A 24,647-nucleotide genomic window follows, 5' to 3' on the forward strand; every position below is an offset into this window, starting at 1 on the left:
CCTGGACTGAGCTATAATGAGACATGGGGAAAAATCTTCCACTGGTCAGGGGATGATTCAGCAACCAATCAGCTTAGAGAAGAAAAATAAAAATAAAGAACAAAGGCGATCTACAACTCTGTAGCTGCAAGAGATCTTAGAACTTCCTAGTGTAACCTCCATATTTACAGATAAAGCCATTGAGGCCCAAAGAGGTTAAGTGGTTTCCCTACACAGCAGACTCAGAATACACACTTTTCCCAAATTCATTGGTCTATTCTTTGTGGCATAATGAAGTTAGACAGAAAAGTAAAGTATATTTTCATCACATCAGGTCAAATTTCCATATGAAATATTGGCAGGCAATCTTAAAAGTTTCTTTCATCTTTACCTTCTGTAGTTTCATGTGAGAATTAGTCTGGAGACCTTCTGTTCTTTCATCAGGTTTTTGATTGTGAGTTTTATGTATTGCAGGTCCCTGCATAACTTTATTTTTTTTAATTCAATTTTATTTTCAACTTCAAATTATCTCCCTCTTTCCTCCCCTAACCATTGAGAAAATAAGAAAAACAAAATCTATCAGTTCTTTTTCTGGAGGTGGGTATCATGTTTCATTATGAAACCTTTAGAATTATGGTTGGTCAGTGTTCTGGATCAGAGTTTCTGAGTCTTTAAAAGTTAATTATCAGGGGTGGGTAGGTGGCACAGTGAATAGAGCACCTGCCCTGGAGTCGGGAGGACCTGGGTTCAAATCCTGCCTCAGACACTTAACACTTACTAGGCATGTGACCTTGGGCAAGGTACTTGACCCCAGTTGTCCTGCCCTCCCCCCTACAAAAAAGCAAAAAAAAAAAGTTAATTATCATTAGAGTGTTGCTATTATTATATAAATTGTTATCCTGGGCGGAGCCAAGATGGCTGAGTAGAAGCAAGACCTTCCCGCGGCTCCGGCTTCCACCCTCCCCAATCCATGTAAAAAGGGGACTCTAAACACACTTTGGAGCTGCAGAACCCACATAATGACACAGAGGAGCTAACCTCCCGCCGAGGACAGCCCGGCAGGCCGGCAGGAATCGGCCAGTGCAGGGCTCTGGGAGCCGAGTCCAGCCCCACACCGAGGCTTTAGCCTCAGGGCGGGCCTGACCAGCCACTGGCCAGAGGGACTCCAGATCAGCAGCAGCTGGGGCCGTTTCCAGATTTATCAACACATGGACACAAAGGACAAAGTGAGAGGTTCGAGGCTGGGAAGGCGCGCGGCGGCGACGCGGGGGACGCAAGCCGTAAGGCACGGCGGCTGCAGCTCGGCGGGCGCAGCTTGGGAAGGCCTGGCGGGGCAGCGGACGCAGGCCGGGAAGGCGCAGTGGCCTGTGCAGGAAGGCGTGGCGTGGCTGGCGGATGCAGGCCTGGAAGGGGCCTGATCAACTCAGAGGGCAAGTCTTCCCACCAACCACAAGGTCCACTACCAGGCCTATCATCAAAGGGCTGGGACTGGAAAGAGCAAGGTGGAAAGCAAATACAGGGGCCCCTATACTGGACAGCAAACACTCCTGGGGCTACCACTTCATAGCCCAGAAATCTTTAAAAAAAAAAAAAAAGCCCCTTTCAGGACCTCCAAAGACAAGGATGACAGAGTGAACCCCACTTGCTCCAAACCCCCCCTCTAACCCTGAAAATATAGTAACTCTTGCCCCAGGGCAAAACCCTCTACCGTAAAGGCTTGGGATCCTAGAGGAAGGGCTTGGCTAGGACAAGGGTAGAAATGGGTAGAAAGCAGACTACAAAGACAAAGACTCTGGAGTCCTACTATCCTCAGAGGGAGGAACCAACCTCAGAGGGAGACAATGTGGACTCCACACCCATAGCTGAGACTTCAACAGGGAATGGATCCCAAGCGCAGAAGGCTCTCCTAGATGAGATCAAAAGGAACTTTGAAAGCAAAATGAGAGAGATAGAAGACAAAATGAATCATTCTCTCAAAACGAAAATAGCAGAATTCGAAAAACATTATAATGAGGAAAACATCTCTCTAAAAAGAAAAGTGTATGATATGGAAAAGGAGCTTCAAAAATTAACCAAGGAAAATGATTTGCTAAAAACCAGAATTAAACAAATGGAAACAAATAACTCTATGAGGAACCAAGAATTAGCCAAGCAAAACAACAAAAATGAAAAATTAGAAAAAGAGGTAAAATACCTCAAAGAAAAAATAACTGACCTGGAAAACAGATCCAGGAGAGATAATCTGAGAATCATAGGCCTACCAGAAAATTATGATGAAAAAGTGAGCCTGGACAACATTCTCCAAGAGCTCGTTAAGGAAAACTGCCCTGAGATACTAGAACCTGAGGGGAAAATAGAAATCAACAGAATCCACCGGACACCTGCTGTAAGAGATCCCAAACTGAAAAATCCTCGAAATGTTGTGGCCAAACTCCAGAACTACCAGATAAAAGAGAAAATACTTCAAGCGGCCAGAAAGAAACAATTCAAATATCGAGGGTCCACAGTGAGGATTGCACAGGATTTGTCAGCCTCCACACTGAAAGATCGGAGGCAGTGGAATACTATTTTCAGGAAGGCAAAACAGCTCGGATTACAACCAAGGATCACATACCCAGCGAGACTGAACATATTCTTCCAGGCAAAGAGATGGTCATTCAATGATATAACAGAGTTCCAGACCTTCTTAATAAAAAAGCCAGAACTCAATGGAAAATTCAACCTCAAATTACGAGAAGCAACAGTGACTTAGAAAGGTAAACAAGGAGAACACACATCATTTTAGAGGGAAAGAGGGGAGGGAGAGGAGCTTCGCATGAGATCTATTCCTGTCATTCTTGATGTGAAGAAAAAATAGCATACCTCATTAAGTATAACAATATCCTACAGGTAGTAGGAGGGGGAAAGGGTTACAAAAGCGGGGTGGGAGTGGTTTGTAGGGAGGGAAGTAGTAAGAGGAAAAGGGGAGGAAAAGGGAGGGGGGCCAAAAAGGGAACACTGAGGGAGGTGGTGGTCAAAAGGAAAACTATTAAGGGGGAGAAGGGAGAAGGGAGGGAAAATACGAACATTAACAGGGGCAGGAATAGGATGAGGGGAAAGAAACAGATAACAATCATAACTGTAAATGTGAATGGAATGAACTCTCCTATAAAACGGAGACGGATAGCAGAATGGATTAGAAATCATAATCCTACAATATGCTGTTTACAAGAAACACATTTGAAACAGAGGGATACACACAAGGTAAAGGTAAAAGGTTGGAGTAAAATATATCATGCCTCAGCTAAAGTAAAAAAAAGCAGGGGTAGCAATCCTTATCTCAGATAAAGCAAATGCAAAAATTGACCTAATTAAAAGAGATAAGGAAGGAAACTATATCCTGTTAAAAGGCACCATCGAGAATGAAGCAATATCACTACTTAACATATATGCACCAAGTGGTGTAGCATCCAAATTCCTAGAGGTGAAGGTAAAGGAATTAGAGGAAGAAATAGATAGCAAAACTATACTAGTGGGAGACCTTAATCTCCCCCTATCTGAACTTGATAAATCCAACCTCAAAATAAACAAGAAAGAAGTTAAGGAGGTGAACAGGATTTTAGAGAGGATAGGTATGATAGATCTCTGGAGAAAACTGAATGGGGATAAAAAGGAATATACTTTCTTCTCAGCGGTTTATGGCACATATTCAAAAATTGACCATGTTCTAGGGCATAAAAACCTCACAATTCTATGCAGTAAGGCAGAAATATTAAACGCATCGTTCTCAGATCATGATGCAATAAAAATTATATGCAATAAAGGGCCAGGGCAAGACAGACTAAAAACTAACTGGAAATTAAACAATTTGATCCTAAAGAATGAGTGGGTCAAACAAGAAATTATAGAAACAATCAGTAATTTCATTCAAGAGAATGATAATAATGAGACAACATACCGAAATCTGTGGGATACATTAAAGGCAGTTCTTAGGGGAAGTTTTATATCCCTGAGTGCATACGTGATTAAATTAGAGAAAAGGGAGCTCAACGAATTGGGCATGCAAATTAAAAAACCTAGAAAAAGAACAAATTCAAAATTCCCAATTAAATACTAAACTAGAAATATTGAAGACTAAAGGAGAGATTAATAAAATCGAAATCAAGAAAACTATTGAACTAATAAATAAAACCAAGAGCTGGTTTTATGAAAAAACCAACAAAATTGATAGACCCTTAGTCAATATGATAAAAAAAAAAAAGAAAGAAGAAAAGCAAATTATGAGTATCAAAAATGAAAAGGGTGAATCTACCTCCAATGAAGAGGAAATCAAAACAATAATTAGGAATTATTTTTCCCAATTGTATGCACATAAATTTGACAATCCTAGGAAAATGGATGAATATTTAGAAACATACAAGTTGCCCAGATTAACTGAAGAGGAAGTAAATTACTTAAATAATCCCATCTCAGAAAAAGAAATTGAACAAGCCATCAGTCACCTCCCTAGGAAAAAATCTCCAGGGCCAGATGGATTCACTAGTGAATTCTATCAAACATTTAAAGAACAATTGATTCCAATACTCTACAAATTATTTGGGAAAATTAGTGAAGAAGGAGTCCTACCGAATTCTTTTTATGACACAAATATGGTACTGATACCTAACTCAGGAAGAGATAAAACAGAGAAAGAAAATTATAGACCAATCTCCCTCATGAATATAGATGCAAAAATTCTAAATAAAATACTAGCCAAAAGACTACAGCAACTTATCTCAAGAATAATACACTTTGATCAGGTAGGATTTATTCCAGGAATGCAAGGATGGTTTAATATTAGGAAAACCATCAGTATAATTGATCATATCAACAATAAAACTAGCAGAAACCACATGATCATCTCAATAGATGCAGAAAAGGCTTTTGACAAAATACAACATCCATTCCTATTAAAAACATTAGAAAGTATAGGAATAAATGGAGCCTTCCTTAAAATAATAGGTAGCATCTATTTAAAGCCATCAGCAAGTATTATATGTAAATGGGGAGAAACTGGAAGCATTTCCCATAAAATCAGGGGTGAAACAAGGGTGTCCACTATCACCCCTCTTATTCAATCTGGTACTAGAAATGTTAGCAGTAGCAATTAGAGAAGAAAAAGAAATCAAAGGAATCAAGTTAGGCAAAGAAGAGACCAAGCTATCACTCCTCGCAGATGATATGATGATATACTTAGAGAATCCTAGAGAATCAAGTAAAAAACTGCTTGAGACAATAAATAAATTTGGCAAAGTTGCAGGATATAAAATAAACCCACATAAATCCTTGGCATTCCTATATATTTCCAATGAAATTCAACAGCAAGAAGTAGAAAGAGAAATCCCATTTAAAGTTACTGTAGACATTATAAAATATTTGGGAATCTACCTGCCCAAACAAACCCAGGACCTGTATGATCATAACTACAAAACACTTTTCACACAAATAAAGTCAGATCTAACTAATTGGAAAAATATCAATTGCTCGTGGCTGGGTCGAGCTAATATAATAAAAATGACAATTTTTTCCTAAATTAAATTATATATTTAGTGCCATACCAATTAATTTACCAAAAAACTACTTTATAGAATTAGAAAAAATAGTAACAAAATTCATCTGGAAGAATAAACGGTCCAGAATATCAAGGGAATTAATGAAAAAAAAATGCTAGGGAAGGTGGACTAGCTTTACCAGATTTCAATCTGTACTATAAAGCAGCAGTCATCAAAACTACTTGGTACTGGCTTAGGAATAGAGGAGTGGATCAATGGAATAGATTAGGCACACGAGATTCAGAAGTCAATGACTACAGTAATGTATTGTTTGATAAACCCCCAGACCCTGGTTTTTGGGATAAGAACTCACTATTTGACAAAAACTGCTGGGAAAACTGGAATATAGTATGGCAGAAACTGGACATAGACCATTATCTAACACCATATATACCAAAATCAAATCTAAATGGGTTCATGATCTAGGTGTAAAGGTTGATACTGTAAGCAGTCTGCTAAAACAAGGAATAGTTTACCTATCAGACTTGTGGAGAGGGAATGACTTTATGACGAAACAGGAATTAGAGAACATTATAAAATGTAAAATGGATAATTCTGACTACATGAAATTGAAAAGTTTCTGTACAAATAAAGCCAATGTAAACCAAGATTAAGAGGGAGGTGGGAAATTGGGAAAGAATCTTTACAACCTATGTCTCTGACAAAGGACTCATCTCTAAAATATACAGAGAACTGAGTCAAGTTTATAAGAATACAAGTCATTCCCCAATTGATAAATGGTCAAAGGTTATGAACAGGCAGTTTTCAGAGAAAGAAATTAAAGCTATCTATAAGCACATGAAGAAATGCTCTAATTCACTATTGATTAGAGAAATGCAAATCAAAACAACTCTGAGGTACTACATCTCACCAGTCAGATTGGCTAAGATGACAAAACAGGAAAATGACAAATGCTGGAGAGGATGTGGGCAAACTGGAACACTAATGCATTGTTGGTGGAGCTGTGAACTGATCCAGCCTTTCTGGAGAGCAATCTGGAACTATGCCCAAAGGGCTATAAATACTTTCATACCCTTTGATCCAGCAATACCACTCCTAGGGTTATATCCCAAAGAGATCATAGAAATGGGAGAAAGACCCATATGTACAAAAATGTTTATAGCAGCTTTTTTTGTTGTGGCAAAGAATTGGAAATTAAGGGGGTGTCCATCAGTTGGGGAATGGCTGAACAAGTTGTGGTATATGCATGTTATGGAATATTATTGCGCTATAAGAAACGGGGAGCAGGCGGTCTTCATATTTACCTGGAGAGGCTTAAAAGAACTGATGCTGAGTGAGAAGAGTAGAACCAGGAGGAATTTGTACACAATTACGGACACAACATATGTGTGATGACCAACTTTGATAGACTGGACTCTTCTCAACAATGCAGGGATATGTCAATCCCAAAAGACGCATGATGGAGAGAAAAACGTGCATCCAGAGAAAGAACTAGAAAGAACTAAATTTATATCCAGGTGGAAGCAAAATACCTGATCTTTTTTGTTCTTTTATTTGATTTTATGTCCTCTATACCATTTTTCATCCCAGCTGGTACAATCCATCCTTATAACCTGACCGTTGTATAATGTGAAAGTATCTACAGATCCTATACTTGATTATAAGACGCCATGGGGAGGAGGGGAGGGAGGGGGACAAAATGTGAAATTCAAGGAATTGTGGAATTGAATCCTGTAAATTAAAAGGAAACAAACAAATTAATAAATTAAAGAATTAATTAAAAAAAATAAATTGTTATCCTGGTTGTACTCACTTCATTTTACATTGGTTCATGCAAGGCTTCCCAAATTTTTCTGAAATCATTCCATTCATTATTTCTTATAGAACAATAGTATTCCATCCCATTGACTTACTTGTTCAATCATTCCCCAGTTGGTGGACATCCTTTTACTTTCTAGTTCTTTGCCTCCACAAAAAAGAACTGCTATAAATATTTTTGTAAATATCAGTCCTTTTTTTTATTTCTTTGATATCTTTGGGGCATAGTCTTAGAGCAGTATTGCTGGGCCAGAGAGTATGTACAGTTTAATAGATTTGGGGGCATAGTTTCAAATTGCTTTCCAGAATGTCCAGACTACTTCCAAGCTCCACCAACAGTGCATTAGTAAATTTGTTTTCCCACAACTCCTCCAGCATTTGTCATTTTCCTTTTTTGTCATCTTAGCTAATCTGATAATGTAAGGTTATATACTTCAGTTATTTTAATTGGCATTTCTCTCATTAGTGATTCAGAGCATTTTTTCACATTGTTATTGGTAGAATGGGTTTCTTTCTCAGAAATCTGCTTATATTCATATCCTTTAATCATTTACCAATTGAGGAATGACTCTTTCTTGTAAATTTAACTCAGTTCCATACATATATATGCATATAGATATATATTAGAAATAAGATGTTTACCCAGGCAATTGGTTATTAAAAATTTTCTCCCCAGTTTTCTGCTTCTCTTCTAATTTTAGCTGCATTGGTTTTGTTTCACAAAAACTTTTAGATTCTTTATAATCAAAATTATCTATTTTATCTCCTTTGAACCCCACTGTTTCTTGTTTGATTATGAACTCTTCCCCTGTCCCTGGTCTGACAGGTAATTTTTTCGGTATTAAAGTCTTGAGGGTGCCATTGGAGCAGTGGCACAGTAGATAGAGTGTTTTGTTGGGAGTCAGGAAGACTCATCTTCTTGAGTTCAAATCTGGTTGTAGACACTTAGTAGCTTTGTGACCCTGGGCAATTCACTTAACCCGTTTTTGCCTCAGTTTCCTCATCTTTAAAATGACCTGGAGAAGGAAATGGCAAACTACTTCAATATCTTTCCCAAGAAAATCCCAAATGGGATCACAAAGAATCAGCCATGACTGAAAAATGAGTGAACAACAAGAAGAAAGATTAGTGTAATTTGTTTCTGCATGTTATGTGCCTGATCTGTTCCGCTGATCAACCTCTCTCTTTCTTACACAGTACCAAATTGTTTGGACCATTACAACTTTTAAATAATTTGAGATCTGGTATTGCTGTTCCCCTTTCCTTCCTGTTTTTCCCCCATTGATTCCCTTGATATTCTTGACCTGTTCTTGATTTGTTCTTCCAGATGAATTTTGTTTTATATTTCTTAATTCAATAAAGTAATTATTTGGTACCATTAATAGGGCACTGAATAAGTTAATTTAGCTTGTATTGACACGTTTATTATCTTGGCTTATCTATGAGCAATTACTATTAATCCACTTATTTAGATCTGTCTTTATTTGTGTGAAGTGTTTTGTAACCGTTCATATATAGTTCATTGTGTGTCTTGGCAGTGAGACTCCCAAATATTTTATACTGTCTGTATTTAATGAATTCCTCTTTTCTACCTCTTCCAGTGGAGTTTTGTTGGTAATATACAGAAATGTTGATGAATTACATTGGGGTGGGGTTTTTTTTTTTCATATTCTGCAACTTTGCTGAAGTTCATTGTTTTGTTTAATTTTTTTTAGTCATACCTCTAGAGTTCTCTAAGTACAGTTATCCCTTCCACATCATGGAGGTTAGGGGTATGATGGCCCAGAGATGTGGAACATTGGTGTGAAACTTTGGTGCTCTATTCGTACCAGAGAAGAAGTTTGAATTTTTTAGGTTGTGGGTTTGATTTTGGGGGGAAGGCAGTTAGGGTTAAAAGTGACTTACCCAGGGTCGCACAGCTAGTTAAATGTGAAGTGTTTGAGGATGGATTTGAACTCGGGTCTTTCTTACTCCAGAGCCTGTGTTTTATCCATTGTACCACATAGCTGCCTGTTCATTTTACACACGAAAAGATAGAGTCCCAGAAAGGTTGAGTTATTTGCCCAAGTCCACACAGGTGATAATTGGTAGCAGTGGAGTTTGAAAATATTCTCCACTCCAAACTTAATGCTTTATCCTTGCCAGGATTCTGGCAGAGGGTTAAATCAAAGGAACAGTTCATTGAGCAGGTCAAGATGATAGTGAGGAAATGGAAGCACTTTTTTTTTTTAATGCTTTATTAACTTCTGATTTACATCATTCGTTTCTACCAGATTTTGAGTTACAAATTTTCTCCCTGTTTTTCCCCTACCCACTGTCCCAAAATAGCAGTCCCACAGGATATCCCCTCCTCCAATCTGCTCTCTCCCATATTTTCTCCCATACCCCTTTCTACTTTTCCAGTGGATCTCTATGCCTCAGTGCCTGTATGTCTTATTTCCCAATTACATGTAAGATGGTATTAATAATAGTATGTGTATATATATATATATATTTGAATATTTGATTTTAAAACTTTTAATTCCAGACTCATTCCCTTCCTTCCTTGTCACCCACCCTTACTGGGAAGATATGCAGTTCAGTATATGTTGTACATGTGTGGCTAATGCAAAACAATGACAGTAGATATATTGTAAAAGACTGACTGTATTTCCCTCCCTCCTATCCCACCTCCCACTTGTTCTGTTCTCTACTTTGATCCCATCTATTTTCAAAAGTGAGTGCTTCCAACCTCCCTCTCCCCCAGCCTACCCTCCCTTCTATTGTCCCCCCTCTCATCCCCTTCCCCCCCCTATTCTCCTGGAAGGTGAGATACTCTATTTAGTGTGTATTTCACTCCCTCCTCAAGCCAAATTCAATGGGAATAAGGTTGACCCATTCCCTTTTGCCTTCCTATTCTTCCCCTCCATTGTAACCATTTTCCCTTGCCTCTTCTGTATGAAATAGTTTACCCCAATCTCTCTCCCTATCTCCTCTCATTATATTCCTCTCACCTCTTAATTTCACCTTTTAAGTATCATTCCTTCCTGTTAAATTGGTCCTGTGCCCTCTATCTTTGTATATCTGTAAACATATATATACACATTCACATATGTATTCATATGCCCATATACCCTCATATATAGACATATATATTTCTAATCCCTTCAACTACTGAGAAAAGTTTCATAAGTTACAATTATTGTTTTTCCATGTAGGAATGTTAATAGTTCAACTTTGATAAGTTCCTTATGATTCCTTTTCCCTGTTTACCTTCTCATGCTTCTCTTGCTTCTTGTATCTGAATGTCACATTTTCTATTCAACTCTGGTTTTTTCAGCAAGAATGCTTGAAAGTCCTCTAATTCCACTGAATGACCATATTTTCCCCTGAAACATGATATTCAGTTTTGCTGGGTAGGTCACTCTTGGTTTTAATCCCAGCTTCTTTGCCCTCCAGAATATCATATTCCAAGCCCTTCGATCCCTCAGTGTAGAAGCTGCCAGATCCTGGGTTATCCTGATTGTATTTCCACAATATTCAAATTGTTTCTTCCTGGGTGCTTGTAATATTCTCTCCTTAATCTGGGAATTCCGGAACCTGGCTATAATATTCCTAGGAGTTTTCTTTTTGGGATCTTTTTCAGGAGGTGATTGGTGGATTCTTTCAACCTCTATTTTGCCCTCTGGTACTAAAACATCGGGGCAGTTTGCTTTGAGAACTTCCTGGAGGATGATTTCTAGGTTCTTACTTTGGTCATGGCTTTCAGGCAGTCCAATAATTTTTAAATTATCTCTCCTGGATCTATTTTCTAGGTCAGTGGTTTTTCCCATGAGATATTTCACATTGCCTTCTATTCTTTCATTTATTTGGATCTGTTTAACAGCATCTTGATTTCTCATAAAGTCATTAGCTTCCATTTGCTCCAATCTAATTCTGAAGCAATGATTCTCCTCATTGAGTTTTTGAGATTCTTTTTCCATCAGGCAAATTCGGCTTTTTAAGGCATTCTTCTCCTCATTGCCTTTTTGGGCCTCCTTTGCCATTTGAGTCAGTCTGTTTTTTAAGGTATTATTTTCCTCAGTCAGGCTGTTGACTCAAGCACACACTTAACCCCAGTTGCCCTTAACAAATATTTGTAAGTTATTGATTGATTTATTGAATAATTTCCCTAATATATATTAGAAATGAGATCTTTATCAGAGAAACTTGCTTCAAAACTTTTTTTTTCCATTTACTGGCATATGTCTCTTCTAATTTTAGCTTTATTGATTTTATTTGTGGGAAAACTTTAAATTTTATGCAATCAGAATTGTCTTTATTTTGTGTGATCTTCTCTCTGTCTTGTTTGGCCATGAATTCTTTCCCTGTCCATAGATCTGACAGGTAATTTCTTCCTTGCTCCTCTGATTTGTTGATGAGGTTATCCTTTATTTATGACCTATCATGTACCCGTTTGAAACTTGTCTTGGTATGATGTGAGATGTTGGTCTATACCTATTTTCTGCTAAACTACTTCCAGTTTTCCCAACAGTTTTTCAAACGTGCTTATTTATGTTGTGTACTTAATTTGTTCCACTGCTAGCCATAAAGAAAATTCTACATGAAGCACTTAAATCATACAGTGTTCCTAGCTTTTTCTTTGAGATGATATGGTATATAAATATAACATTTTTCAAATGACTATGCCAAACAGTCTTAAATGTAAAGAAAAAAAATTGTAATGATAGATGCAGACAGCAAACCTGTATGATTTGCTGACTCTCACATAAAGTGGAATCATACTTTTGATCTAGAGAATCATCATCAATTTGTCCAAATCAACCTAATGCTGAATGCACTATGTATGAATATAATATACAATATTATATGAAACAAAATCAGCTTTTTGGGGGTATCTTGTCAGAATTCCTGCAAAATAATCAAGACCCATTTATATTCTTGATATTTTGTTCTGGTTATGATTTTCAATACTGCCAGCCTTCATTAAAAATAGACAAAACATGGAAATTTGAAGGAGCTAGAAGAAAGTAGAAGTAATTGTTAGGACTCTTATTCTAATGAAATAATCAATGGGCAGTTCAAATACCAAATTCCCTTAAGAATCACAATTCTGGTGTCAAGTATCTCCAATTTGGATATACTTTTCAGGATGTTGAAGTGCCAGGTGTTTTGTTCAGTGTTTAAAAAAAATAATTCAAGGGCAGCTAGGTGGCGCAGTGAGTAGAGTGCCAGCCCTGGAGTCAGGAAGACCTGAGTTCAGATCTGGCTTCAGACACTTAACACAAAAACTAGCCATGTGGCCTTGGGCAAGTCACTTAACCCCAATTGCCCTCCAAAAAGCAAAAAAAAAATCATGGTTTAGCAAAATGACAAAGGAAAATATGTATATAAAAGTGCTGAATTTGTTTAGCAAAAATGTATTATGCTGAAAGGATACCCTAAAATGTTTGTTTGTGTATGGACAGAGGAAAATTATAGTTGCTATAAAGCATCTTAAAAAATGGTTGGTTGTTGGGGCAGCTAGTTGGTGCAGTGAATAGAGCACTAGCTCTGGAGTCAGGAGGACCTGAGTTAAAATCCAGCCTCAAACACTTAACACTTACTAGCTGTGTGACCTTGGGCAAGTCACTTAACCCCAACTGCCCTATCCTCCCCCCTCCAAAAAGCAAAAAAAAAAAAAATAATGATGATGATGATTGGTTGCATCTAATAAAGATTGCAGCAACAAAAAAATACTGGCAGTAGATATTCGCATCCTTTGATTCAAAATAAAAATACAATTTTAAAAAATCAGGTTAATGGGCAGCTAAGTGGCTCAGTGAATAGAGCATTGGCCCTGGAATCAGGAGGACCTGAATTCAAATCCAGCCTCAGACACTTAACACTTACTACCCATGTGACCTTGGGCAAGTCACTTAACCCCAATTGCACACCCTCCCTTCCCCCCCTCCAAAAAAAAAAAAAGAATCAGGTTTATTTGGTACCATTATTGATAGTTAATATATTTTTTTAATTCATTTGAATTTATTTTATCTTTACATCATATATTTCTGAATAGATGCCTCTCCTCTAGACCTCATTGCCTAGCAGTACATCCCTTGTAACAAAGAGGTTTTTTTTTAAGTTCAGCAAAACCAACCCCCCTATCAGCTAAGTGACATTATATGCAGTGTATAATATATGTGGTTCTCCAGCTCTCCAAAGTGGGGAAGTAGGTGCATTTTAGCTATTCCACAATCACTGGGCATCTATTTTGTGTCCAGTTTTTTGTTATCACAAAAATTGCTGCTTTGAATACTTAGGTATGTAGGTGAGACCTTTCTGTCTTTGGCCTTCTTGGATGTATGTATCCAGCACTATGATCTCAGGATTAAAGGGTATGAATATTTTCAAGAGTCAGTCAGCAAGCATCTTTTGTAAGAGCTCACCTATATAATGTTCCAGGTATTTTACTGTGTCATCACTGAGGTTATAAAAAAAAAAGCCCAAAAAACCAGTCCCTGCCCTCTTAAGAAGCCTGCATCTAATGGTAGAGACACATATAAATAATGAGGTACACACAGGCGCTATATATATATATATATATATATATGTATGTATATATGTAGCACAGTCAAGCAAAACAGATCCCTATGGTGAACTTAGTCTAAAAATGTAGATCTCTTCACCTTCCATCACCTCTGTCAAGTGGATTCTCTGTGGAGGAGATATGGCTAACCATAGCAAAGTCTTTCAGAGTCATTTTTCTTTATGGTGTACGTGTATAAATTGTTTTTCAGGTTCTGCTTTAGTTTATGTTACCCAAGATTCTCTGAAATCTTCTTTTCATTGTTTTTAGTACCATATCATTCACTTGTATTAAGAATGCCTGTTCTTATGTTAAAATATTTTCACATTTCCTCCATCATGGAATTGTGAAAGCACAACAGACGTCTTATTGGTCTGTTTCATTCTGATATTTTGTCTAGTGAAAATTAGTGATCACGGGCCTGAAAGCCTAGTTGGATATTTTCATGGACACAAAGTAGACATGATAGGACTTGGTAATAAATTGGACGTAAGGAATGGGAATATATGGTGGAGAAAAGAGGAGGTTTTCAATATATAGAAAGATCTAAGTGTTTGAATCATTGAGACTCACATCTAAATTATTGATGCTATGTTAGGAACTCATTGGTGGCTAATGTTACATACAATATCAGTAATAGAAAGTATTAGAATGGATCAACCTCCTTTTTAGCAGAATGGGTGACTACTATAGATTTCCTATGAGATTCTTTCTTTGGAAAGTTGAGATATCTTATTTCATATTGATAACAACAGTTGTGCCCTTCCACACTCACTGATAGCTCTGTCCTTATCTTTGTAAGTATTTCTTAGAAATCTCAAGTTTAGAATTATATGTATGGTTTTTGCCTTCACTGTTGGCTTGTTCTTTTTTGTGGTGTGTTCTTAATATAAATGTTTTTGTAACAAAAAGAAAAAACCCCAAGCGTAGCACTTTGACTAATGATTTCAACTGTTTCAGGAAATACTAATAGCTTACATTTATTTTATAATGCAAAGCTCCTTCCTTATAATAACTCTCTAAATAATATGAGAAAGTTTATCTTAAGCCAAGTCCCATTTTTATGGATGGGTAAAGGTTTGGGAAAGACTAAGTAACTTTTCTAAGGTTATATAGCATATACAGCAATAGAAGTAGTGCTTAAACGCCAAGTGTTCTATATTCATGTCTAAAGACTTCCACATTTAGAAGAATAAGGAAGGAAGGAGCACCTGCTCACAAACATTATCTCATTTGATCCTTACAACCCTAAGAGGTAGGGACTATTATTTTACAAGAAAACTTAGGCAGAAGTTAAGTGACTTGCTCAGGGTCATACCTTCCTGACTCTAGGTCCAGTGTTCAATCCATTTCACCACCTAGCTGCTGGCAGCACAAAAACTCATAGGATTTAGGGTTGAAGAGAATCTTGAAGATCATCATTTATCACAGGAAGAAATTGATGCCCCAACTCTCACATTTAATGTCAACATTAGAATTCAAAATCAGACTTTTTACACATTCCTCCCTGCCCTCTTACCTTACCCCTACTCCTTTGCAGATTTGGTATGTATGTCCATGGGTACGGAACATTTCATATATTGATCAGTTTTGCTAACCTTTGAAAATGACTGTACTTTTGGGGAAAGGGAAGGATACAGGAGAAAATTTACATGATATAAAAACAAGCTATCAAAATTTTATTTTGTTCCTCCCAAAAAAAGAGTACAGATATGGTAGCTTTATGTAGACAAAATGATGTTTTCCAGAAGCCGTTGTGTGAAATAGAGATTCTTGGCACAAGTGAATCTAGGGGTTCACTTTACTGCAGCCAGTGATTGGGTTAATAGAAAAATGTTGTATAGACTAACAACAGCATTAGAAAGAAAAAATTTAGAACTTCAGAATTCTTATCAAAGCAGTGATAAACCAGTATTCCAGAGTTCAGTGATGAACCATGCCCTTCACCTTCTGACAGATGTCAGTTTAGGGGAGAGCTGGAAGGGAGAGAAAATAAGTACTTCTCAATTGGGGAGAAAACTCAAGCTAGCCAACTTGGTGTTTTTTATGTTACTTATTTACTTTTTTTTTCTTACTTGTAGGTGTGTTTGAAAAGTGACCTTCTCTTCAGATATGTCAAAAACAAACAAATCCAAGTCAGGGTCTCGTTCTTCCCGCTCAAGATCTGGATCAAGGTCTCGTTCTCGTTCTTTTTCAAAGTCCCGATCTCGATCTCGATCAGTGTCCCGCTCCAGGAAACGCAGACTGAGGTAAGCGAATTCAATCATGCATTTGTATCAATATATTGAGCTGGCTGTGCACTTAAGGATCTTTTATTAAATGACACTGTTAACTATCTTTTGTTACCTCTTCCCAGATTCCCTTTTATCAGCTTGTACATTTTCAGAGCCTTCCAATCTAGAGGAGTTAATTAGATTGAGAGGCCTCATATCTTTTGAAATCAAAGGAAAAACAACTTTTTATTCAACTGTTTCTATTCTTTATTCTTGCCTGTTTTCATTTTGAAATGTTTAAAGGCATAGACAAAATTTTACCTTTGTTTCATTTATGAATAAGGGCAACTAAGCAAAATAATATATTGTAGGGGCAATATTTCATCTGATTAAGAAACTTGTGTTTTATATACATGGCAGTACTCATTTATTTGTACTTATTTAGGAACTAGCCATGTCTGCATATTAAAGTGGGACCTGTAATTGGTGTTACTTTGTTAAGTAATAGATTATTTTACTACATATGCCACATAATGAGAGCATATTTCATAGTATTCCGAAACATTAGAGTTGGAATGTACCTTAGAGATGATGACCCTTCTCATTTTATGACTAAGGAAACAGACTCCAGAAAGATGAGATGGACTTTCTATAAGTTTGGGCAGATGAGAAGAGTCAAGATTGGAAAATTGGTGTCCTCACTCCTAATTAAGAGGAGACCCTGGGCTCTTCCTAATAAACACAGATTACTTTATAAATATGTTTTAAAATCAAGAACATTTTATTCAGACTCTTCTTCCACCTAGTTTGAATTAATGAGGTTTTAATATATTGTGGACATATTGTCTTGGTCCTTACACGTTCTATCTTTTTTCTTGTTTTGAGTCTTTAATTTTCAGGTAATCGCCAGTATTTGAATTTTCCTTTGTGGATAGATAATTTCCTTTGAAAGACAACTCTTCCTGAGCTGCAGACCTAAGGCTGGGGAATAAAAGTCAACTTTTGAAAAAGATCTATAAAAAAAGGGAGTTTAGAAACCTACTTGAGTACATCTTAAGTGGACATTGATTTCTTTGGATGTTTACTGGAAATGCGGTGAATGGTTTGAGTTCCTGACTAAAAGGTGTGCTGACCTTGATAGGTTACTGTAGGAAAGAAATGAAGATAAAGATTTTGCTGCTTGAAACACCTTTCAGTTTCATAACTTTATTTGGAGTCTACTTTTCCTTAGGTGTGTTGGTCATGAGGTTAAAAATATCTTAGGAAAAGGTCACTCATTTCTTCAAGCTGTCATCTTAGTTGTTTTCCTAGCATTTTGTGCTTTTAAATAGCCCAATAAATATGACACATGAATTTTTTTTCTTTCCCAGTATTTCACTGAATTCTCAAATGCTTCATCTGTAAAATTACTGCAAATCTGTGATGGAATATTGTTTCTGTCATATTTAAAAGAAAATTTCTTTTTAATTTTTTTTCCCTTTGTACTTTGATAGACTGTTTTTTTTTTTCAACTTGCAAAGGCTTCAAAGCTAGAAACTGAAACAGACTCCTGCTTAAAACTGGATAAGTTTGTGTCTGTCTAATAAAATACAGATCATTAGGGGCATTTTCAGCAACTTCTCTCCTTGACCAAGAGCTTTGAATTCAAATGGTTGCAATCTTTCTCAGCTATGAGACTCTTAAAGGTATATCTTTTTTTTAATTGCAGTTTGCAGAAGTGATACTAGAGTAAACATTTTAGACATTGCATCTTGACTAAGGGTATGATTCCAGAGTCCTCGTAAACACCAGGTTGGTGTTTTCGATGAGCTCTGTACCCTTTGTGACAAGTCAAGGTCCTGGGCAGGTTTTCTTTTCTCCTTGTCTCCTTTGCCTCCTTGAAGTCATTTGGCTGTGGTCTTTGACTAGAAAAGGAAGAGGAGAGAGGTGTGTGTCTCTATTTCTGTGTCTCCCATCCTCTGCAGTGCATCCATTGAGGGTTAGGGTTAGATCTACCTTTGTACCATCATACATGGAAGAAGTAGTCTTGGAAAGAGTACCTATATTTTTTTCCATTTTCTGACTTTTTTTTCTGGAAACAGATGTATTTGCAGTTGGATGCTCTGTTTTAAATTCTGGCTCATCTGTTTCATGGTTTTACTTTTAATTACCCTCAACTACAAGGAAAGTAAATTGTCAAGATTTTGAGAACATGCCCTTTAACCATCTAATTAGCTGCTGTGAGTGCTACAGAATGGGAGAAAACTGATTGTTTCCTTGTATTTCACAGACCGTATCCTTTTAAAACGACTTCTCGTAAATAACTTCATTTTGAAATCTGCAGAGACTCATGTTCGTGCATCTGTACGGTGGCCGCAGGTTTTGGATGCAGTGTGCTACAGGCCCCTCACTAGTAATTGGTAACAGAGATGTAATAGCCTCCTGAGGATGCGAGCGTGAATCACACACCCCCAGCTTAGTGCTTTGGGTGGATCACATCCCTCAAGTATAGTTTTTAATCAGGTCAGATTCAATTTCAGAGCCTGCATCTGCCCTCCCTTCTTTCTTATGTTGTTGTTTCTGTTTTTACATGAGAAAGTTTTAAAGGTAAGTTGTTTTATTGTACTAATAGCCAGTTAACAATTTGTATTAAGACATATCTTTGCCAGATACTAAGTGCCAGAATGTTTTTCTTTGATTAAAGACCTGAGTTTAGGGTGATGAGAATTTTGGGAAACTGGACCCATTGTGTTTTATTTAGATTTTATTCAGTATAATCATATTGAGTATTGGTATTGCAAAAGTGGTCATTTGCTGTTGTTGTTGTTGTTACTCAATTCTGAAAGAACATTGGATCTTTGTTAAACATAGTATTTTAAAACAAGAAAACTTCAACACATCTGTGCACAGACTCCGCCCATCCACTCACCTGGAAACCTACAATATGTACTCTATCTAGGATTACATTTTACAGTCCCTATGGGAGGTTGATGGGGGCCTCTATCCCAGAGACACTGGCCCACAGGGGATCCCATGAAAGAGACATGGATATCTGGTGTCAAGTGTTGCTGACAAGAACATCTTTTCTTGGAGAGGAATACATAAAAAGAGTTTTTAAAAGATCATATACATGCACAGATTCAGATAACAGAATAGGAGACCTGCCAGTGAGCTATATCCAACATCTTTATCCTTATATGTGGCAATACATGCATGTGTGCACATAATGCATATGTGCATGCATACATACATAGGAAGAAAAAAAACAAACTTTGAAAACTTTTCAATAAATTTGACATTGCTGTATAATCTCATCTCTCCATCTGAATTTTGGTTTCCTACTCCCCACCCCTCCCCCTTTTAAAAAAAATCAAATTGGTAGTTTTATTAGTAATCTGAAGTTATTGTTCTTTTTGGAGATTTTGACTTGAAATTTTATTCTGATAAGAATAGGAGTTTTTTAATGTTTTATTGATGATCTTGCTGTCACTTCCTAATGACTCATCCTTGTCCCAGTAGAATCTTTCATTTCAACCAAGAAGCACATATTTAAAAATTCAATACATTGACTCTGACACTTCCTTCCATATCTATAGTCTACTACTACCTCTGTCATGAGGTGAGGAGATATGTTTCCCCAACAGCCATGTAGAGTCCAGTGTTAATTTTTCCTGTTTAATAGAAAGCTTGCCAAGTGGACCAGTCCAAGATTTGTTGGATTTTAGTCTTTCCCAGAGAAAGTTGAGATCAAATCTTTATTATTCTTGAACTATAATTTTAAAGCAAGAAAGTACTGCTTCTGCCACCACCACTACTCATCCTTGTCAGTACTAGAAATCTGGCAAATAAATCAGATCTGTTCTGATACACATGGAGTTCTTTGAAACATCTACAACCTTATTAGAACAGTGAATTTTTAGGTTCTCCTGAAGTCAGATTTAATGTCTACCGATGGGTACAGTGACCCCTTGTGGTATGACATAGGTAGAATTTTGATGCCAAATATTATATTCATGGTAAAATAATGTCTTTAACATTAGATTTGGCTATCCCTGGATATTTTTTAATACTGTGGTTAGGGTGTTTTACCAGTCTAGGTTTTTTTTTTTTTAACAGTCTATTGAATACTGTAGAATTGGTTCAGATAGACTGTAAGATATGGCTTGGGAAACAAGGAAATTACTACAGCCAGGAAAAGTCTAATACATAGAGTCCAGGGTCTAAGGAGCTGTTAAATTGAAGGCATAGATACAAATACAATGGTACTTACTCTCACAGATATAAAATCTTCATATTTATGATCTGCAGATTCTTGGGAATCTGAAATGAACATATCCCCTAATGTATTTTTTTTTTAAGCAATCGAGGTTAAGTAACTTGCTCAAGGTTACACGGCCAGTTATTATTTCTGGGTGTGGTGCTAAATATCTGAGCCCGAATTCGATTCCCAGGTCATCCCGACACTGGGGCCAGTGCTCTTACTTGCTGTGCTACCTGGCTGCCCCATCCTAATGCATTTTTTTAATGGAGGAGCTTTTATTGTTTGAAAATAGTGTATGTTAAAGCATTTTGTTTTATTTAAATTAAGAAATAAGTGATACTCTAGTCCTGAAACAAATTTTCATTTGTCACAATAGTAAGAAAGCTATTTTAACATCTCATCAAATTTGTTGAAATTGGATTTTATGCCTGTTTAACAAGACAATCTTTATTGGTGATTACAGACCATATAATTCACTCAACTAGTGAGATGAATTATTTTTGTATATTTGCTTTTAGCATTGGAAAGCAAATGAAGAACAAGATCCTTGGGAAGCAGATATTATCATTTTAGAGTGTCTTTGTCAGATTTTTTTAGGAAGCACATGACACTTTTTGTCCCCCAGTGAAAGTACTTGGATCAAAAAAGAAAAAGAAAGTACTTGGGTCAAAAATAGAAACTCTTTTCCCTCTTTTCTTCCCTTTTCAGTTCTAGGTCCCGTTCCAGATCATATTCTCCGGCTCATAACAGAGAAAGGAATCATCCAAGAGTATATCAGAACCGAGATTTCCGAGGTCACAACCGAGGCTATAGAAGGCCCTATTATTTCCGTGGTCGCAACAGAGGCTTTTATCCATGGGGCCAGTATAACCGAGGAGGCTATGGAAACTACCGGTCAAATTGGCAGAATTACCGCCAAGCATATAGTCCTCGACGGGGCCGTTCTCGATCCCGGTCCCCAAAAAGAAGGTCCCCTTCACCCAGATCTAGGAGCCATTCTAGAAACTCTGATAAGTCTTCCTCTGACAGGTCAAGGCGCTCTTCATCTTCTCGATCTTCCTCTAACCATAGCCGAGTTGAGTCTTCTAAGCGCAAATCTGTAAAGGAGAAAAAATCATCTTCCAAGGATAACCGGCCATCACAGGCTGCTGGAGATAACCAAGGTGATGATTCCAAGGAGCAGCCTTTCCCTGGAGGTACCTCTCAGGATGCTAAACCATCAGAGAGCTCAAAGCCATGGCCTGAGGCCACTACTTATGGTGCTGGCTCAGCATCAAGAGCTTCGGTGTCTGAGCTGAGCCCCCGAGAGCGGAGCCCTGCCCTCAAGAGCCCTCTCCAGTCAGTGGTGGTGAGGCGGAGATCTCCCCGCCCTAGCCCTGTACAGAAACCCAGCCCTCCACTCTCCACACCATCTCAGATGGGCTCTGCTCTGCAGAGCAGCACCGGCTTTCAGGCTGGAGCTCACCAAAGCCAATTTGATCATGGTGCTGGGGGCTTGAGCCCATCCAAAAAGAGCCCTGTGGGTAAGAGCCCCCCAGCCATCGGTTCCACATATGGCTCTTCATCACAGAAGGAGGAAGTATCTGCTCCAGGAGGAGCAGCCTATTCAAAGAGGCAAGTATCATGTTTTTCTTGTCTTGTTTTGTGTCATGTGGCATGCCAGCTGAGTATTGATTTTAATGTGGTGTAATTGTCAAAAAATATTCATGGTGAAGGAAATAGTGGTTTTGCTTTCCAAGTCAGAATTCTTATTAATGGTAGTGAGGTAGCACTGTTTCCCTGAACTGTTTAGCAGAGTTAAAAAAAAAAAAAAGACAGAAGTCACACAAGGAAAACTTTAGCTTAACTCCAGCTTTCCTACCTTCCTGAATTTGTATTGCAGCATAAAGTTTCTTTAGACTACTCTGCTATGGTGTTTTCACATTTAAAATTTGCCTTGGAATCTGCCAATGTGTCTGTAAGCCAGAGAGCAGTAGAGCTTTGTGGGTCAGCCATCAAAGAGTATGGTCTTTGCCAAAGTGAATCACCATTGGAACGGTTAGCATTCACCTGCTAGGACCTACCATCTACTATGACCGATCTACACCAGCCCATCATTGTGAAGAGCTACATACTCACACATTCAACACAGGAGACTGGGCAAAATGGGGAAGTCCAAGGCTTATGCCCAGGAATGCCTTGTTTTAAAACTGCAAGGTGGGTGTGTATCCCAGTAGAAACCCACCAGGCTGCATATTAGGAGAGGACGTGACAAAATACCCCAGTCTCTCTGCACTAGGGGACACGGTAAGTGGAATGCAGATCTTTGTTTCTTTTTTTGTGTGAGTGTATTGGGGTAAAAGGCAACAGGAATAGGCCAGTACTTGTGGCTGTCAGAGAAGTATACTATGCCATTGTCTTCCACTTTGCTTCTCCTGGAAGGTGTCCTTTCCATTGCTCTGTCCTTGAGTCTTTTCTCCCTTAAGAGTATCTTTATTGGCAATCTTTGTAGATACTCAGTCTCTCTCCAATTCTTTGTTTTAATTTTACTGCAGTAGATATTCTACATTAATTATCCCAGTGAAATGGTTTATACCTCCCTTGTTCAGCTCAGTGTTTTAAAAACATAACTACCTTTTTAAATGATTCACATTTTGCCTTTTATCATGTTTGTGAACAGCTATCCTTATTAGAAGAATTGCTTATGAGATTCATTTTCCACAAGAAATATCCCGTGTTAACTTATGTTTTTATTTGTATTTGCAGTAGATGACATGTTTAGATCTTCTAGGCGACTTGCATCAAATTTGAAGTCGCTTTTGAGGCTTTTATTTCCATTGTGTGTCATGTAAAGCAAAACAATGCAAGGTTTAACATTTTGGTGTATTAACTGCTGAAAGCAGATTTATAAATGACTGACTGGAGGTGTTGGGTAAGGCCTTAATTTTTTTTTCTAGTCTACAGGTAAGTAGATTATTTTGTACTTTAAAAATGCCATCTGCTGTTTTCCTTTCTACCCTTTTCCCCCTATATTCCTATGCCCTATCTGTTTCTTTAGCATTAGGTTTGTAAATCTACACAAGAAATAGTTAGGAAATTTATTCAAAATTAGCTCAGCTGTAAAACTTTTGGTAACTTTGGAATCATAAAGACATACTCAGGATTTTTTAAAAAGCCTATTATAAAGTTGCTTAAGAAATCTCTTTTGTATGTGCATGTTTGTTTCTGTAAACAGGTATCTAGAAGAACAGAAGTCTGAGAATGGAAAAGATAAGGAACAGAAACTAACAAATGTTGATAAGGAAAAAATAAAAGAGAAGGGGAGCTTCTCTGAGTTGGGCTTGGGAGATTCAAAGGCAAAGTCTGACCCATTTGCTCCCAAAGCTGATGCTGAGAAACCTTTTCGGGGCAGCCAGTCCCCCAAGAGATATAAGCTCCGAGATGATTTTGAGAAGAAGATGGCTGAGTTCCACAAAGAGGAAATGGATGAGCAAGACAAGGAGAAGGCCAAGGGCCGGAAGGAGTCTGAGTTTGAGGATGAGCCCAAATTTATTTCCAAAGTCATCGCGGGTACCAGCAAAGGCCAGGAGGATGAGCGGCCTGGCAAGTGGGAAGGCCTGGTGTACATGCCAGGGGGAAAGGAGAAGCAGAGGAAGGCCGAGGAGCTGGAGGACGATGCTTACGCTGACCGGCCCAAGAAGGAGGAGCGGGTCACCACCAAGAGGACCGAGGCCACCGCGCACCGGGGCTTTGTGCCCGAGAAGAACTTCCGGGTGACCGCCTACAAGGCTGTGCCAGAGAAGGGTTCGCCCCCACCATCCAGGAAGGCCAGCGCCACGGCTCCAGGCGCCACTGAGGCCCGAGACAAGCTGGGCCCGCCCAGGGCGGAGAGCCTGCCCCTGGGTAAATCCTCCTTCTCCATCACCAGAGAGGCCCAGGTCAACGTCCGCATGGACTCCTTCGATGAGGACCTGGCCCGGTGAGAGCAGGAGGGCGCCCTTGGGGGGGGGGGGGGGGCAGCTCCAGGGCAGCTTCACAGCCGCAGTCCCAGCCTTGGAACCTAGGGGGTGCTGCTCCACACCGGGACACCAGCAAAATGGCTGAGGACAAGGAGTGAGTGGCTAGGGGCCTCTCTACGCAGCTGGGCAGGGCCTGCTCCTCCTGGGCTGGGCCTGTGCCTCTCTGGGCGAGGCCTGCTTCTCCTGCTGCTTGTCCCTGGGCTGGGCCTGCTCCTCCCTGGCCTGTTCTTGCTCCTCCTGGCCTGGGCCTGCTCTTCCTGCTGCTCCTCCTTGGCCTGTTCTTGCTCCTCCTGGCCTGGGCCTGCTTCTCCTGCTGCT

The 24,647-nt window shown here is 38.5% G+C and overlaps 1 protein-coding gene across 9 annotated transcripts in view; it reads left to right on the top strand.

The window, feature by feature from the left end:
- Positions 1–24,647, top strand: part of THRAP3 (thyroid hormone receptor associated protein 3) — a 90,960-nt gene that overhangs the window by 51,800 nt on the left and 14,513 nt on the right. For all 9 annotated transcript variants that reach the window (XM_069067942.1, XM_069067945.1, XM_069067940.1 and 6 more), the window contains 3 exons: positions 15,960–16,127; positions 21,040–21,945; positions 23,546–24,289. In XM_069067942.1, coding sequence (XP_068924043.1) covers positions 15,991–16,127; positions 21,040–21,945; positions 23,546–24,289 — 1,787 coding nt within the window. In that variant the 5' untranslated portion in view covers positions 15,960–15,990. The remainder of the gene's footprint in view (positions 1–15,959; positions 16,128–21,039; positions 21,946–23,545; positions 24,290–24,647) is intronic.

This window comes from Petaurus breviceps, unplaced genomic scaffold, assembly GCF_028583685.1.
Source record: "Petaurus breviceps papuanus isolate PSGF00001 unplaced genomic scaffold, PetGlider_PUasm1.0 90760, whole genome shotgun sequence".
NCBI classification, from domain to species: Eukaryota; Metazoa; Chordata; class Mammalia; order Diprotodontia; family Petauridae; genus Petaurus; species Petaurus breviceps.